At 39.6% G+C, this 19,326-nt stretch overlaps 1 protein-coding gene across 1 annotated transcript in view; it reads right to left on the bottom strand.

Annotated features, from left to right (window-relative positions):
• OTC (ornithine transcarbamylase) overlaps positions 1-19,326 on the bottom strand; it is a 61,434-nt gene that overhangs the window by 17,064 nt on the left and 25,044 nt on the right. The window contains exons 5-6 of the mRNA XM_015073906.3: positions 2,493-2,646; positions 539-661 (exon numbers count right to left, since the gene is read on the bottom strand). Coding sequence (XP_014929392.2) covers positions 539-661; positions 2,493-2,646 — 277 coding nt within the window. The remainder of the gene's footprint in view (positions 1-538; positions 662-2,492; positions 2,647-19,326) is intronic.

The following is a 19,326-nucleotide window of genomic DNA, read 5'->3' as shown; positions in this document are numbered from 1 at the left end:
GAAGTATATGGAGGGCACTGTCACAGCCATGAAGGACTCAGATTTAAAAAGCTAAAGGGCTCCTGGAGTTGAGTTTGAAGCACTAAACTGATGTAGATGCCAGCATTGTGCCCTTCACATTAGATTGACATTTTTCTACTAAATTGCAGTATTAGAAAATGACAACATCCTCTCCATGCCTTGGGAGTTGTATGCTGTCTGGATTTCATTGCTTTCTTCAGTCTTTGTGGTAGCAATGCACAAGGATGCCAGTCATCATAATGGCTGGTTTTAGGGCATTCAAAGGGATAATTCAGACCGGCTTTTAAAAAAGACTCACAGGATGAAAGGCATCAGCCAAGATTATCTCTTAGGGTAGAGATGGGAAATTGGGCACTCAAGAGGCCAGATAGCTGTAATAGTAAGGTTGGTAACGTAAACTAAATTTCGTGGCCTCACCTGTGCTTGCCTTGAATGGAAGAGAGGTTTGTTTTCACTGGGTAATTGCATCTGGGATGATTTAAGAGAGAGTTAGTCTCAACAAAGAGATTTTCCCTACCTTTGGAGTAGCCGCCTGAAGGTGCATCCCAAATTTTGCAGCACTCATCATGATAGAATGCAAAATGTTGTTCCCATCCCCAATCCAGCTGAGGGTAAGGCCTTTCAGAGAGCCATAGTGTTCCTAAAAGGCAAGCGAGAAGATTATATCCAGGAGGAAATCCACTTATGTGAAACAATTATTAGGGCTAAAATGAAGGAAACAGTCTTCACCTAGTTTTTAATACTTTGTTGGAATGAATAAACTTTTTTTTGCATTATACAGGGCCATTCAATAACATGAATGTGCAATCCCAAAAAATAGCAAAACAACTTAGTATCTTAAACCAAGACATCATATGAACTTGTACAGAGACTCTTATTTTCATACATTTCAAATCTGAATCTTTGTTGTATTCTTTTATTCATTCATTCAACAAATTGAGTGCCATCAATGTCTAGAGGCTTTCCTTGGTCCTGGAGATAGAACAATGAAGAAAGGAGACAAAAAATATCACTGCCTTTGTGGAGCTTACATTCATTGGTATTAGAAAGGGGAAATACAATGCACCTGGAACAGTGGAACATGGTGGCTGTGTTCCCATTTATACGAAGTTAAAAAACATGCTCATCAATATTCTTGTTTGTTTATGGATACAGATGTGTAAAGTATAAACACATGCCTGGGAATTATAAAAACAAACACCAGGATAATAATTTCTCTGTGGGGTGAGAGGAAATGGGATCAGGGAGAGTTACACAGTAGGCTTCAACTCTACTTGAAATATTTTATTTAAAAACAAAATTCTGAAGTTAGATCTGACAAAACTATGTAAGGGGCCCAAAGGTGTTTGTTTGCTTTTTCTTGAAGTATCTGTAGGTTTCACATATTTTATATATTTATAAAGATAATATTTAAAAAAGAGAAAGGTGAAGAAATTTGGAGTTCGCAGAACTATTAGATGGCTAAGCTAGGATTTAAATTCAAGCCCATCTGATTTAGATTGTGTTCTTAATAAGCTGCTGTTTATTCGTTCAACTCCTGCTTTGAGTATCTTCTATATGAAGGCATTGCACCAGGTTCTATAGGGGACAGTATGATGCATAGGACATTTGTAATCTAGTAATGATAAAGCCCCAGGCGGAAGCATTAAATTATCTGGCATATATGTAAAGCCACACCTGCAAACAGCCACTTGGTATCCTACATTGTTGTATCATCTTTGGATGAATTTTATCCTCATCACCAAAGAGTTTCATTTTGAGTTTAACTTCACATTCATATGTGCGTTGCTTATCCAAATAAGGAGGAATATGGACCTATCCAGTTTTCCCTGTCTTCCCAGAATAGTCCATCAACACGGAAACCGTGGTTGTCAGGATTCCTGGTGGCAAGCCCGTGTAGATTGGCTGTGGCAACCCAAAAGAGATGAATCTTTCAAAGTTATTCAAGTTTCTAATTTAAGGAGACATAGCTAAATTCGCCTCAGTTCTCTAAATTCTACATGTTCTTAACTCCTAAACAATCAGTATATTAAAATGATAGAAAATGGCCTCCTTCTCAGAAAGCAATTTAGTGGTTGACCACTTTGAATATTCAAAGCATACTCTACCAGTCTTCACTCCCAAGCCACAGAGCCTGATGTATGCTGGATTACATAAAGCTTTTCCATTCTGCATGCTCCAGCCTTCTCTGTTCATCCATTGTGTTAAATATGTCACCAAAAAGCAAAGTAATTGAGAGAACAGGGGATGAAAGGGGGGCTAAAAGAGGTTGGGAGTTGGGTTGAGAACAGAAGGATCTTCGGATCTGTTTTTAACAATGTCCTGTCATCCTTGGATATTTGGTATGCACACATATGCTATAATTCTTTGCCAAGATGATATTTGAAAACAAAACATCAATACCATGATTTAAATGGCTCTATTTAGAACTAGTCAGGAACAATTTGATGATTTTGCTAGAATGAGCCAACCTGGAGTGTGAGGTAATCAGCCAGGATCTGGATAGGATGGTACAAATCGGACAGCCCATTGATGATTGGGATGGATGCTTCTTTAGCCAGGATATCCAGATCTGATTGTTTATACACTCGAGCCAGCACTGCATCTGTCATGCTTGACAACACGCTGTAGCAAACCAAGAAAAGATAATCTAAGTTAATTATGCTTATTAATTCCTTCTTTAATACATGGTCTTAAACAGGAATAAGAAATGCTAATAAATTAGAATTTCTACTAAGTTACAGCTACCTATCAACATGATAGGTTTAAAAGCTAATAGTAAACATGTAGTCATTACAGAAGCCAGATGGTGTTCCAAAGGTCTTATCCAGTGACCGCTAATTTTACTATTTTTTACAAAGCAATCGTGGGCCTAACAGTCCTGATGATGAATTATAATTGGTAAGTGGCAGTTGGTAAAGTTTTAAGGGACAAGGCTAAAAACAAGGTACATTAATGACCTTGCATGTGGCTAATTTTCTTTTGCATTATCCCAGAGACAAATACACATATTCACTATAAAATTGAAAGTACCAGTGTGGCAGCCATGAAGGTGCACACACACATTGTCCCACAAGAGAGAACCTTCTGGGAGGAGTCCCATTAGCTGACAAACTCCAGCTGCTGTACTTTTGGGATACACTGCAGTGTTCCCACTAAGGCCAGACTCCCCCCAGGCTGTTCCCAGTGGGGGCACCAGAGTTGAGCTCCAATGGGCACTCTTTGCTCCAAGGTCCCCCACTGGCCAGGCTGAGACTTTCTCAGAGCTGTGCTGCAGTCTCTGGTTCTTTATGCCCTATTCCCTCCTTCCTCTTCTTTCACTGGGGTCAGACCTGCATCGTGCTCTGAAGGCTCTCCCTGCCTGCTCCTGCTTCCTCCCTCCTTGATTCTTCACAATTGTTTCCCCCTACAGATTTCTTGCATGTCTCATTCCATCTTGCAGTCTGCTCCTCCATGAACTTGAACTGACACAGCCCACAATAAATTCCTGCAGGGGCTGAGCCTGAGGAGGTATTCAGCCCTTGTCCCTGCACTCTGCATAGCTATTGGCATCTCTGAAAATATCAGAAAGTGCTCAATATCGTAAACACAAAAATCCACCAAGAAAGCAAGACAATCCAAATTGTAGCCATGAATTCAAACAACACACAGAAAAATAGATGTTATTATTCTCATTTTATAGTAGAAGAACCTAAGACACAAAGAGGTGAAGTAACTTGCCCGTTATCGTGCAGCTAATCAAGTCGGAGGAGCTCGTATTCAAATTAAAGTCAGTTTAACTCTAAAGTCCATTACAACACATTGCCTCAATTTTGCACATGAAAACATCTGGAAGGAGAGCCTTGGATCCAGATTTTAACTTTTTTCCATGCGTCAGAGTGATGGTGGTTCCTCAGCTAAAGCTAACAAACTAGCAAGGATAGCCTTTGGCTTAAAATCTTGGTTTCTTATTATTTAAAGGGAAACCTGCACAATAAAGGCTTCTAACCAGGGATGCTTGGGTGGCTCAGTCGGTTAAACATCTGACTTCAGCTAAGGTCATGATCTCACAGTTAGTGAGTTTGAGCCCCACGACAGGCTCTGTGCTGACAGCTCCCAGCCTGGAGCCTGCTTCAGATCCTGTGTCTCCTTCTCTCTCTGCCCCTCCCTAGCTCACACTCTGTCTCTTTCTCTCTCAAAAATAAATAAACATTTAAAAAAATCCAACGGTTTCTAACCATTTGAATTTTAAAGAATTCTTTTTAATGGCAAAAAAAATTGGAAAACCTCTCATGATAGTAGTTAGAGTAAATATAGTCATAATTATAGAGTATCTGGTTTGGGGTTCCTATTCTGGTTCTATAACTTACTAGCTATGTGACCTTGGACATGTTATTTCATTTCTCTGTGACTTGGTTTCTTCATCTGTAAAACCATAATAATATCTATCCTATTGAGTTATTCTGAGAATTACATTAGATTACCTATTTAAAGTATATAGTATGATGGCTTATTCATGGTAAGAGATCAAAAAGTGGTAGATATTATTACCATGTCAAAAGAAACTGCAACTCAACACAGTTGAAAAATCAAATAGTCCAATTTAAAAGTGGACGGAGGACCTGAATAGACATTTTTCCAAAGACATACAAATGGCCAACAGACACGGGAAAAATGCTCCAATCACTCATCATCAGGGAAATGCAAATAAAAACCACAATGAGGTATCACTGTACACCTGTCCAAATAGCTAAAATGAAAAACATGAGAAACAGTAAGTGTTGGCAAGGATGTGGAGAAAAAAGAACCCTCACGCACTGTTTGCAGGAATGCAAATTGGTGCAACCACTATGGAAAATAGTATGGAAGTTCCTCAAAAAGAATTAAAAATAGAATTACTATATGATCCAGTAATTCTATTGGGTATTTACCCCCAAAAATGTAAAACACGAATTCAAAAATATATATGTACCCCTGTGTTTATTGCAGCATTATTTACAATAGCCAAGATATGGAAGCAACCCAAGTATCTATCCATACATGAATGGATAAAGAAGATGTGGTATACACATACACAATGGGATATTACTCAGCCATAAAAAAGAATGAGATCAAGGGGCACCTGGGTGGCTCAGTTGGTAAGCATCTGACTTTTGATTTGGGCTCAGGTCATGATCTCCCAGTTTGGTTTGTGAGTTTGAGCCCCATGTCAGGCTCTGTGCTGACAGTGTGGAGCCTGCTTGGGATTCTCTCTCCCTCTCTGTTCACCACCCCCACTCCATTCTCTCTCTCTCTCAAAAAAAAAAAAAAAAAGAATGAAATCTTGCCATTTGCAACAACATGGATGGACCTAGTGGTTTAACACTAAATGAAATAAATCAGAAAAAGATAAATACCATATGACTTCATTCATATGTGGAATTTGAGAAACAAAACAAATGAACAAAGGAAAAAAAGAGACAAGTAATAAAACAGACTCTTAAAATACAGAGAACAAACTAGTGGCTGCCAGAAGGGGCTGTGGGTGGAGGGATAGGTGAAATAGATAAAGGGGATAAGAGTACACTTATCTTGATGAGGACTGAGAAATGTATAGAATTGTTGAATCATTATATTGTACACCTGAAAGTAATATAACACTATTAATTATACTTGAATAAAAAAATTAAAAACAAAACTTTTTAAATGCGTAAAAACTAAAGCTAGTATATATTCAGTATGGTCTTCATAAATTTGTATTTTAATTATCACATATATTTGGGAAATTAGTCCCTCTTATACATCTGAGACATTTTTACTCAATCTTTAGAAAATTATTGGTGCTTATAAAATTCAAGGGCCACTAAAAAAGTTCCCTGACCCCAGAGATTAGAGAGTCAAATACTGAAAATCATATTCCTATAACAATATCTCCTAGACTCAGATTTTTTTCAAATTTTCATGGATTTCTCATATCCATAATTCCCAGATTTTCAGATTTCATGGATCAGCAAAATTTCCAAAGCAATATGGAGATCAACATAAGATTCCCAACTTTTTGTTTAGTAAATTAGGGGCATGAAACAGGAAGCAAATATATACATATAATATGTTAATATCTTCATTTAATTAAAGAAAGGACATTTTAACACCCAAAAAGGTGTGAATGACCTAATCTCAAAGAATGATCCTTGGAATTGAATTAATTTAGCTTATGAAATTCACTATATTGTCTTTATTTTTCCTATTTTACCACTTCTGATAAAAACTTCTCATGGCAGGGCATCAGTGGAGGGGTCAAGTTTGGAAACCAGTGCTCTGAACTATCTAATCACATTGTATGTTGTCACATGAAAGAGGTGAATGAAAGAGCCACTTTAGAATTTTCTCTTGCAAAATAGGTGATAGTTGATGGTTGACTTGAGATGCGGGTTTTCAAATATTTGCTGCATATAAAAGTCACCTGGAAAATTTTTAAAATTCTTGGTGCCCAGACCATAATCTTTATCAATTTTGTCAGAAAAATAGAATCTCTAGGGATAGGTATTTTTTAAAACTTTCCAGGAGATTCCAGTGCACATCCAAGGTTGACAACCAAAGCTAGCACCTCACTCCTCAGATCAACAACATCACCCTTACCTGGGAACTTGTTAAAACTGCAGAGTCACAGGCCCCACTCAGTTTCACTGAATCAGAATCTGCATTTTAGCAAGGTTTCCAGGTGGTTAATTTGCATATTAAAGTTTGAGATGCCTAATAAAGACAGAATTGAGGCCACCATATTTTTAAAAGTACCATTCTTTTCTTGGAACCCTAACCAGGCCAAAAAAAAAAAAAAAAATCAAGAGATGGCAGCTCACAGAAACAGAGAATTTTGTCCATAATCTTGCGGCAGGGAGTGCTTTCTAGTTCAACTGAAGGAAAAAAAGCATCTCAAATCCTGAGAAATGAATAATCCACTCCACTAAAGCCTCCTCATTAGAATAACCAGCTGCCCTTTCCCATCAGATGCCCTAAGGCAATGGTCCCCAAACTTTGGTGTGTATCAGAACTAAATCAAGAACTAATAAACTACAGAGACCCACGTTCCTGAAATAGGGGAGAATCTGGGTCTTTGTACTATTACCAAGTTTCCTGGGTAACACAGATAACCTTAAAAACGTTGAGAACCACTCTCCTAAGGCATAGGCTTCTATTTAAAATAGAAGAATTTTAGGTCTTCTTCCTTTTCTTCAAGATCTTAATACAAATTTCTTCCACAGTACAGATATACTGATGCTTCATATTATAGAATACAGGCTTTTAACTCTATCATGATGGAGTAAGTTAGATGGAGATAGATATCCCACTAAGGTCTATAACTATAATTATTAATTCCTTATTTCAGATGAATTAGTTAATTTTATTATACCTAAAATCCTATGAGAGAGAGAGGTAGCAGAGTGACTGGAAAAGACTTCTTTAAATATACATCACTTCCTAAAAAGTGTATGCAAATAGGATAAAAAAAAATCTGGATTAACCATTGCAGTTGACCTTCTGGAATCTCATGGAAGGAAAATGGGATTTTACTTCTAATGTAGCTTCTCAAATAATTTTGGGGAGCTAGAACCATGGGCCTCCAACCTCATGGTTTCAAGAACTTTACAGTGTATTGTTGAGTTTTGTTAGATTTAGTGTGGTATTGCATGTAACTGTTATCTTAAACATATAGATGAGGAAACCAAGTCCTGGCAAACCTCAAAGTAGTTAGAGCAAGGTTAGAAAAGAATGAAGAAAGTTGAGGCTAAAAGAGGGAGACATGAGGGGGCAATTGGAGGAGTCAATGCCCTATAGATACGAATTTTTCAAGAAGATCAAAAAAGGGCTGTTGTAGTTCCCTCCCTTGAACAATCCCAAGAGCTCTCGAAGCAAAGCAGCCAAAAGGGAAACATGAATTTACTTGCCCTGTTTATAATGCAGAGTTGGTATCCCTGGAAACCGTATGGCCTAATATTATGGGAAAGCACCTGGTCTGCTTTATTGAGGTTGCCCAACACCTCCTAGAAAAGAGGTTCTTGACCTTGGCTACCTGTCGGTACTCCCTATGGAGCTGTAAAAATCCTGATGCCACCTTCTGTCCTTTGAAAAGTTAAAGCAGAAGATGAGGTGGGGGATTCACATGAATATTCTTAAAGGTTTCCAAGTTATTCCCGTATGAAGATAAGACTAAGAACCAATGTCCTCAAAGATAAAGAGAGGAGAAGGGGGACGGTGGGATATCCTGCTGCTGGATGGAACTATGGATCAATGTGGAGGAGGAAAGTCTTAGTAGTTGCTGAAATCTCAAACTATAAGATAAGTAACGGGTAACAACATGGTATGCTATACTGGAAAGAACAAGATCTCATACACTTATAGAAGTATTTTCCTTTTAGCCCAGTCACTATCAAGAACAGTCCCGTGGCAGCAGCAGTGGCTATAATCTTTTCCCCCTCAACACTTGTAAGTATCCCTAGTGCCTAGAATTTGGTCTTAATATTGTTCTATTAAAAAAAAAAAAAGGAACCAGAAACTATTAGAGGATAGTCAATTCTATGTCCTTGCACTGGACAAAAATCAATATATGTCTGTAACACCCTGTTGTTTCCAGGAAGCAAAAGCAATTTTATTTATTTTTATTTCTTTTATATTTCGTTCTCTTTTTAAAGTTTATTTATTTATTTTGAGAGAGAGAGCAAGAGAGAGACTCCCAAGCATGCCCCACGCTGTCAGCCCAGAGACTGATGCAGGGCTCAAACTCATGAAGTGGGAAATCATGACCTGAGCCAAAACCAAGAGTCGGACACTTAACCAATTGAACCACCCACCCAGGTGCCCCTCAAAAGCAGTTGTAAAATTGCAGAGGCAGTGCTAAAAGGGAAAAGAATCTACTTAAAGGAGCTCCTATTTGTCAAGTTGTGATCACTTATAGTAATAAAAATCATCAAATACAACAAGTTGTGCTTGTAGAAGTCCATGATGCTAAGAAAAGGGTTAATATAAAGAAAATGTACAAAATATAATTGTAGTATCAATGAACAATGAGTATTACCACGTACGCTTCAATGTATTTACTTAAGAAAGTACTTCCATATAACTATATACATACAGATAGATATTTTGTGGGCTATTGGTAAGTATATTTCTGTCTATAAAGCATAGATGCATATCATTTTTAATATGTGTAAATCACAAAGGATTGCATTAACTTATAAAGCAAATTCCTAGAGACAGTAGAAACTGTACAATAAATGGACAGATGCCCTCAGCATTTGTGGTTTTATATAAAGTGAGGAAGAGTCCAACAGTTAACTAGCACCAGTTACAATATTCAATTTCCAATTAGAAAGATGATACAACCATTTATTCCAAAATAACTTAGTTAACTGTCCTAAAGAAGAATCTAAATTTTCAGACACCTCCTGTCTCTCTGGGAATAAAATTTCTTGATGACCCAACTAATTCTAAAACAGTGTCATTAAGAAAGGCATATACTTTAAAATATCGCAACCAGGCTAGGTTAATATGTCATAAAAACATTACAGTGGGTCTGCCAGAGATTAAAAACAAAGAAAATCAAATTTAAAGGATACTTTATTTTTGGTTTTTGTAAAAAGTCAGAATTTATATGAAAAATGAAAATCGAGATCCTATGATAGACAGAATAATGCCCCCCCGAAGATGCCCATTCCCTAATACCCAGAACTTGTGATTGTGTTAGCTTAGATGGCAAAAGGAGTTTTGTAGATATGATTAAATTAAGGATCTTGAGACAGAGAGATTATCCTGGGGTGGGCCCAATAGAATTGCAGTGGTCCTCATAAGAGAGAGGCAAGATGTCGGAAAAGAGAGAAGATGCTAGCCAGGCTGCTGGCTTTGAAGGTAGAGGAAGCTGGAAAGGGCAAGGACTTGGATTCTCCCCTGGAGCCTCCAGAAGGAGCATAACCCCATGGAACCTTTAGACATCTGACCTCCAGAGGTGTAAGATAATAAATCTGTGTTGTTTTAAGTCACTAAATATGTTAAGACACCGACAGGAAACCCATATAGATCCATGATAAAAAGTGAAAACTATGTCATAAAAAATATATTCAGCCTAGTGGTTAGCAGCTTGAGTTTACTTCATCTTGAACCTACCAAAATTGAGTATTTAGCAACCCATTCAACCTGCTTTCCTAGCCTCCTGAGATGACTTTTTTTTTTTTACCAGATGAGCCTGGTAAAATTACATACATAAGTTCTGAAAAGGTATCAAAGTAGTCTTTTGTAGAATTTCTGACAAATCAGCAATTGATAGAAGTTTAAATTCCAGGACCATATAAGGATAAGAATAAAAGTAGGGATGGGGCACCTGGGTGGCTCAGTCAGTTAAGCATCCGACTTCGGCTCAGGTCATGATCTCGCGGTCCGTGAGTTCGAGCCCCACGTCAGGCTCTGTGCTGACAGCTCAGAGCATGGAGCCTGTTTCAGATTCTCTGTCTCCCTCTCTCTCTGACCCTCCCCCGTTCATGCTGTCTCTCCCTGTCTCAAAAATAAATAAACGTTACAAAAAATTTTAAAGAATAAAAGTAGGGATAAGAATGTAAAACAACACCTATGATGTCAATAGCAGTGTGCCCAGTTTTGTTGTTAGAATATTAATCAGCTCTGTAATCAATATGCCATTTATATCTTTTCCTTTTAAAAATGTTTAGAGCATTCAAGGAAATCTGAAATGCTAGGCTTATGATTACGTTAAATGTTTAAAAGCATTTGATTATTTTTGCAATTAGTGTTTAAATGGTTGAGGAGACTTGTTTTGTTCATTTGACATGTATTTCATTTATTGGTTAAGTAGTATGTGAATGTTTAAAGAAGTTGTTCTGAAACTTGAACACGCATCAGAATCACCATGACGGCTAGTTGGAAAACGGCCAGTTGTGTCTCTCAGTAGGTGTGGGTTGGGGCCCCAAAGAATTTGAATTTTTTTTTAATGCTTATTTATTTTGGAGAGGGAGAGAGAGCAGAGTGAGGGGGGCACAGAGAGAGTGGCACAGAGGATCCGAGGCGGGCTCTGCACTGACAGCAGAGAGCATGATGCAGGGCTCAAACTCCTGAACCAGGAGATCATGACCTGAAGTCCAACACTAACCAACTGAGCCATCCAGGTGCCCCAGAATTTGCATTTCTAACAAACCCCAAGGTACTGCTTATGCTGCTAGTTTGGGGACCACATTTCAAGAACCACAAAGGAATGTTAGCTATTTTATGTTTCAAGGAATGCTAAATGCTTGATAAATTCATGAGACTAATATGTTGGACAGTAAACAAGGTACAAAAAGTAGGTCCATTCCTTTAGGCACAAAAAGCCCCTGGACATTAAAGCGTCTATGGGCAAAAGGGAGTGCAAAAAAGCTTGATAGAAAATGTCACTTCAAGGGCACCTGGGGGGCTCAGTCGGTTAAGCATCCAACCCTTGATCTCAGCTCAGGTCATGATTATCAGGGTCTTGAGATTGAGTCCCACATCAAGCTCCATGCTGACTATGCTTGAGGTTCTCTCTCTCTCTCTGTGTCCCCTTGCTCCTCCCCAGCTTCTGCTCTCTCTCAAAAAAACTAAAAGGGGTGCCTGGGTGACTCAGTCTTTGAGCGTCCGACTTCAGCTCAGGTCATGATCTTGCAGTCTATATGTTCAAGCCCCACTTTGGGCTTGCTGCTCTCAATGCATAGCCTGCTTCAGACCTTCTGTCCCCCTCTCTCTCTGTCCCTCCCCCACTTGTGCTCTGTCTCTCTCAAAAATAAATAAAACATTAAAAAAAAGTAAAGAAAATTCCACTTCAATCCTTCCACCACAGAAGCTGATGGTGAAGTGGAATTAATGACACAGGGGAAAAGGAGCCACTCCCAGATTGTTTCCACATTGGAATCACTTGTGGAAATAAAGATGTTAAAGACCTTTAAGTAGACAATTCGTATTTATTTTGCAAATGATGCTGCTTTCTACTTTACGTTTAAAGTTACGATAAATCATAAAGAAGTCACCATTCTTAGTTTTCTTCTTCCAAGCTACTAAAGATCTTTAAAAAACAAAAAACTTTTCATTGGAAACAATGACAAACCCATACCTAGAGCTGGATTTACGGGCCCATTAATAGTAATCTGGGATTTTGGTAGCTCTCCATCAATTGAAAACCCCAGTTTTAAACATTGTTAAGAGCTGTGTTGTATGTGCTACAAATGAAAGGCTGACAAGTTAAAATACTCTCTGGCTCTATAATGACTTGATTTTTGTCTGTTTTCATTTCCATTGCCTATAGAGAGAGAGTTCTGTCTGCCTTCCGTTGCATTCCTGCAGTTTGTAGACAATCTTGGGCATCTGTCAACAACGGTAGCAAAACAGCCTTTGCAAAATCCAGATTACCCAATGTTAAACTTTCTCATACATATCATTTTCCTCTGGAGGTTTGATAGCCAATATTAGGGTTTAAAAATAATCCACAAGTTAAAATATGTATTCAACTTGATTTTACCTAAATGTTTAAAATGTGGTCTGTTCCACACCCCCACCCCACCTCCCCACCTTCATCATCTCTTTCCTTACTGTGTAGAACAAGGAGAAACATGGCATAGGACTGTAAATGAAAAGATGATTCAGGAGATAAAATGTTAACATTGATTACTTCAGACTGATGGCAGTATTGATGGTTCTATCTATATTTTTAAATCTCTTTTAGTATTTCCTACCAAAAAGAGTATTACGGTAATAACCACAGAAAACCTCCTATCTTTCAAAAAAGAAAATTCCCTCCGAACATGATTTTGCAAGTAATTGAAAATGAACTAGAGCTTCTTAGAGCAATGGCTAATTCTTGGCCTTGGTAAAGAAATGAGCAAGATGAGCCTGGAACATCGTGCCATATCATAAAGCAAGGGAGTTATCAAAGGCTAATAGAGTTATGTCAAAATGACCCAGTAGCCAATTTGAGGACAGATCACATTGGCCAAATGGGGGATAATTTGAGCACCGATAAGAACAATGACGGTAGTGAATTGAAACCTTCAAATATATTAAAATACATGACTTTATAAAGATACTAAAAAACGGAAGAACGTGGACAAGTCATAACAAGACCAATTTCAACTCAATGTAGAAGAGAACTCTCAGGTGGTTTGTATAAACTCTCATCAGAACAGTCAGACTGCATCAGAATGAAACTAGATAGCCCAGGGTATAGAGTGCCCTAAGAGCAGATGCTTCCATGCAAGCTCAAGGACAATTTTGAGGAAATGGCGTAGAGGCGGCATGAAAAGGATGGCTAATCTAAATAACCCATAAAGACCTTTCTGACTTTGGATTTCTATTATTCTTTGACATTTTTTCCTTTGGTATAAGATCAAAACTTTTAAATGAATTAACTGAAATGCCCAGAAGGCCAAAACAAAACAAAGCAAAAAATACTATAAGCAAAGTCCCCCATGGCCCCAGGAAGGCCTGATGCGGACTCTGTATGGTCGGGTGAACAGATACGAAAAAGCAAACAAACAAACATAACAAACAACAACAACAAAACAGGAAAAAAAGCCACCAATATATAGTGTTCTGGGCCAGATCTTAAGAGCAAATGTGGATATTGATGAGATGGACAATCACATAACAATCCTGATGCTGTCAGAAATCGAGCTGTTCCTAAACTCATTGGAATGTGATGAATGCATTGCACAAGCCAGAGACAAACATAACTTGTGTTCTCATAGGGCCCTGCCATGCATTCTTCCTTTTGTCCTTATCCTGCCTTAAATCGGACGGTGTGCCCCCTGAATTCCAGTTTGTTACCAGTGACACCTCCAATCAGTTGAATTTTGACTGACTGGCAAACAGTGGGAGGAATTTTTGGCTGTGCGTGACACCACTGAGAACTCTGTAATTATTACAAAATGGATTATTTCCTATTTTTATTTTTTAGTGAAGCAGGCCAAGGCCTTAGAGGAGACATAGACTTTATCCCCAATGTAAATTGGTCAAGGAATAAACTTGTTAACAGAGTCTCCCTCCAGGAGAGAGAACATTCCATGTGCTCTGATATCTCTACCCAGGTTATAATTTTAGTTGTATCAATATAAGAATAATGAGGAAACAAAATAATACCTTTAGCAAACCTAGATGGGCTCCTCTCAAATGGTCTGGTGTTGGAAGAAACCCAGGGATGTTTAATAATTGCCACATGCAATTTATTCATGAAAGCTTCTATAATGGCCAGATTATTTTGACTTGGATATTATGCCTTGTGTTGAGGACCTCGGGGATAAATGGGTAGGGCATCATGGCATTGAGAATGACCTCCTCAAAATGTGCTATAGGAATTTCAGTGTTGGGTCACCGTACGCTGACTAGGGGACCACAGCGAGTGATGTCTCACATTAAATCAGAGCTTGTCCTGGGATTGAATTAGGCCATAATTTGGTTCAATCAGTATTACTTGAATTTATTCTGTGTGCCTGTCCTTCATAAACATTATCTCATGTATCATCATGTAACTCATTAAGATCAGTATTTGTACCTCCATTTGCTAGCTGAGAAACCTAAGAGTCAGAGGCAACTGCTCCAAACCACAAGACCAATGTGGTACGAGCTGTGACGTAAACTGAAGCCCAGCCCTGCTTCAAAGCCCCTGCAGTTTACACTATGGCAAATTGCCTCTAGACTATGAATGGTCATAGTTCATGTTGGGAAGGACTGGCTTTTGTTACCATTCACCCAAGGATATACAAATGTCATGCCTGCTAGCTTTTTGGTGACCTCTGTAAAGATTCATGGAGATATCATATTTCCACTATACACACACACACACACACACACACACACACACACACACCAATTTCTTAGTTCCTAATTAGGTACCAATATTTTAAAACATTTTTTAGAGTGGGGAGGGGGAAGGGGGAAGGGGAGGGGCAGGGGGAGAGGGAGAGCAAGAATCTTAAGCAGGCTCCATGCTCAGCACAGAGCCTGGCATAGGGCTCAATCTCATGACCATGAGATCATGACCTGAGCTGAAATCAAGAGTTGGATGCTTAACTGACTGAGCTACTCAGGTGCCCCTAAAACGTTTTAGTAAGAAACCTAAGAAAGATTGCCTTTCTCAGGCTTGATATCACTGGTATAAATACCTTTAATAGTAGTATTCCAGCTTTTTAAAAACATTCCTTTCAATATGACAGTGGTTCACTCCACTTGAGGACTGTGTCTCATCCACAAATCCCTCTATAACTTCCAATATTTGAACTGTCAGAATGACAATGATTTGAAAGCTTTCCATGTTGTTACAGGGGCATGCGGATATGTGATTATGTAGTGGGTTGAATGGTGTCCCCTAAATTCATGTGAAGTTCACCTGGAAACTCAGAATGTGACCTTGTTTGGAAGTAGGGTCTTTGCAGATGTAATTGGTTAAGATGAAGTAATACTGAGGTAGGGTGGGCCCTACATCCGGTAATGGATGTCCTCATAAAAAGAGGAGGGGATACACAAAGACATACAGAGAAGCAGCCCACCTGACCGTGGAGGCAGAGTTTGGAGTGACGCAGCTACAAGCCAAGGAACACCAAGGAGAGATTCTACCCAGAGCCTTCAGAGAGAGCATGGCTTTGCTGACACATTGGTTTTGGACTTCTCGCCTCCAGAGCTGTGAGAGAGTAAATAATCTCTGTTGTTTTAAGCCACTAAGTTTGTGCTCATTTGTATGGCAGCCCTAAGAGACTAAGACAGTGGTTTATGCTGCTTTTCCTTTCTACTACTTTTTCATTGGTAGAACACATTCTAGCGATTGCTACCATAAGTAAATTACAGCTATAGGGAAAGTGAGTAGAGTGGAACCAGCATCACGTTGTTGGGTTCTACAGGAAGCCTTTCGTACTCATGGTTCCTGCAGCTGTATGACTAAGTGCCGTATTACAGTGAGAGGACTATGGAGCTATTATGCCCCTTTCACTGATGGGCTCAGAACATTAGGCATAAACAGCTGTGATTATGGAAGAACGAGAAAGCCCTGAAACTGGAGTGATAATGCCCCACTGCTGTTGCTAAGTTCCATCCGATTTCAAACTTCTGAAGGATGCATCACCTCAGTCATGCTAAGGTGTCACTTCTGCTGTCACATGTAAAAGGACAAGCCCACAGTGAAGGGAAAAATAGACTATCCAACTCTTAACCCCAGGAGAGCACCAGAGAATTGACAAAATCTGAAAACACCCTCACAGCTGAAGTAAATTTACCTGAAAAAATACGTATCTGTTGTGTCTTCTGGTATGTTATGGGGTGGGAAAGAATTGCTGAGAGAGACTTTTCAAAAGAGGGAATTGGGCAATGCTTGATTCTCTGATGGGTGCTTGGCCCTACAGGGATCCACACTGAACTGCGGAAACAGTTCAGATCTTGAGGCTGTCCTCCTATGGGTGCAATATGTGCTCCCTTACCAGTTAGGGTGCATCTAGGTAAAGGATATTTAGCAAAATCCAGAAGAGATGAGAGCTCAGTTGTGCAAAAATGAGTTAACACAGCAGTTCTGACGTGGCTGTCTTCGAAAGGCCTACTGACAGGGCTGGCCCTCAGCTGGCGTCTGGGAACTTAGACTTCGGGAGGGTTTCCACCAGTCCTAGAAATAGTAAGGATGGTTCACTGCCTAAATTGTATAAACACTATGGATGATGTTGAACACTTCCCTTCCTCCTGGGAGTCCAGAACTTGGGTTTATGCTAGGCTGAGGGTGCCACGCAATCTAAAGTAACCCCCACAGATCACCCTGCTTTTGCTTCGTCCTAACACTCATCCCAATCTGCTGGTCTCATCACGCTTTCTTTGTTTAGTAAAAAGCCCCCTCCCTCTAGAGTATAATTTCCATGCAAACAAGGATTCTGTTTGATTCGACCAGCATTTCATTCTCAGTGCTAAAACAATTCCTGGAAGCAAACCTAGGCATTCAAGAAATATTTTTGAATAAACGAATAATTAAATCATTTGACTAAATAATTGACACTTTGGAAATTGCACTTAACAGCCTTCGGGAGGCTAGCCCAGTTTTGCCTTTTTCTTTTCTGTTGCCACATTCACTGTATTCCCCCTTTGGGTCTTCTCTCACCAACGGGCAGTCACTTTTTTTGTTTTATTCCACCGGGCCCCCAAAGTAGCCAGACAGGCGGATGGAGAGGCAAGGCCATCCATCAGTGTCAGGTGTGCACTGTTCTCTTGATTTGAAAAGGCCAGCACTGTCATTTAAACATCATCCCATCTCTTCGCATCTTACGAAGTTTAACTTCGACAAAAAGCAAGGAGAGGCAATTGCTATGGATTTTACGGTGCATATTGGCAGGGCAGATGTCATTAAGATTCACTTCCTTGCTTCTCCTGTTCAATTGCTTCTGTGAAAGGCAGTGGACTTCTCCTGTCTTCTTCAGTTTAGATTCATTGAATTTCGGAATCTCAGCCATATCTTGTCAGATATTTTGGCAGAGGAAGCAGGAATGGGGTATACAGAAGAAAGTCAGATGCCACGGTAGCTCCCCTGCCCCCCTTTCTGACATTCCCACCTTGCATTTCAGCCTCTTCTGTTGATTGCGCTATCCTTAGTCTCCTTGTACCTAAGTATTTCCTCCTGCCCTTCCCTAACTGTGCTTATAGTTCTATTTATCCAGCATTCAACTTCCCCCAAGGTCTATCTCCAGTGGCCTGTGGACATTCATATTGGAAGTTCAACCTTTAATGCAATATGTCTAATACCGAATCTAGCACCCTCTCTCCAAAGCAGACACTCCTTTCATTTTTCTGCTTCTGCTAACGTATCCACAGATATTTTAAGAATAACCAATGTGAAATAATTTTGCCTCCACTATCAACGTACCCTTCACAATCGGTTATCATGAAACCATATAAATATCTTATTAACTGTCCCTTCCTTACCCTTCCTTTAACTCACACACTAGCACAGTAGATTAACAGCACAACAGCCCCGGATTACTACACAACTTTGTAATTCGGGGTTTTGCAAAGTGTGGCCCAGCCACCCAGGCAACAGAATCACTTGAGGGGCTTGTTGAAGTATAAATTCCTCAAAACTATCTGAGCTCTCACCCGCAGAGTTAGAATTTCGGAGTCTGGGCCCAGAATTCTGCATTTGTCTGCATTGGGACACCCCTCTGTTGAAGGCCCACCACTTCATAATCTAATATATTTGCATGCACTTGAGAATATAAATTGGGCCTTAAGGATCAGAATTCCCTCACTTTATAGAAAAGGAAACTACGATCTGGGGAAGTTTTCACCTATGACTCACAGTAGGTAAGTGGCAAAGCTTGGACTAGGTCTCGAGCCTTGTGATTTCCAAGCCATGCCTGACTGCTAGCCTTTTAAAGGCCTGCATGGAAGGTTGGCCCTTGGATGGCATCCGGGAATTTCAATTTGGGGAGGGTTTCCAGGACTGATAAGAGTGGCCCACTGTGCCTAGAATGTTTTTGTTTTTTGTTTTTACAAACAATATGGTTTAAAGTGAATGCCTGCTTTCCTTCTGAGAGTCTGGATCTGGGTACATGTCAAATGGAGGATGCTGTGTGACCAGCCTCCAGTAAAAATCCCGGGTACTGAGTCTCTAAGGAGCTTCCCTGGCTGGGAGCATTTCACACCTGTTGTCACAACTTGTTACTAAGGGAATTAAACGGGCCTTGAGTGATTCCATGAAAAGGACTCTTGGAATCTTGCATCTGGTTTCCCTTAGACTTCGCTACATGTGCCTTTTTCAGTTTGTTGATTGTGTTTGGTATACTTTCACTGTAATAAGTCACAGCTGTAAGTATGACTATATGCTGAGTCCGTGAATCCTCCCGGTGAATCATCAAACAGGGGGGTGGTGTTGGGGACCTCAAGACACATAAGTCAATGCTTTCCATAATGTATTTCACCGTCTCTCTCCTGGATTATATATGAGAGGCAGTAGGGGTAGCCAAAATAGCACGGCCTTTAAAAAAACAAACAAAAAAAAAAAACGTGATTTAAATGCTGACCTCACTGCTAAGCTCCATTACTTCTCTAGGTCATGGTTTTGTCATCTATAAAATTGGGCCAATAATACTTAATGTGTAAGGCTTTTACAAAGATTTAGAGATAATGTACAAGAGGGCCACCCTTTAGGGAGGAGCTATTATTTTTATTCAGAGTCTTTTGGGTAAGAAGGAATGATCAGAATGAATTCTATGGATCCACTTTTATGTATCCATATATCCACGTAGCAATGGAACTAATTACAGAGACTAAAAGGTCCCAATTACGTTGGAACTTGTGAGCAGATTGTTGTTCTCGGGA

The sequence above is a fragment of the Acinonyx jubatus genome, chromosome X, assembly GCF_027475565.1.
Source record: "Acinonyx jubatus isolate Ajub_Pintada_27869175 chromosome X, VMU_Ajub_asm_v1.0, whole genome shotgun sequence".
NCBI classification, from domain to species: Eukaryota; Metazoa; Chordata; class Mammalia; order Carnivora; family Felidae; genus Acinonyx; species Acinonyx jubatus.
The sequence above is the reverse complement of the archived record's forward strand: the minus strand, read 5'-3'. Positions and strand labels throughout refer to the sequence as shown.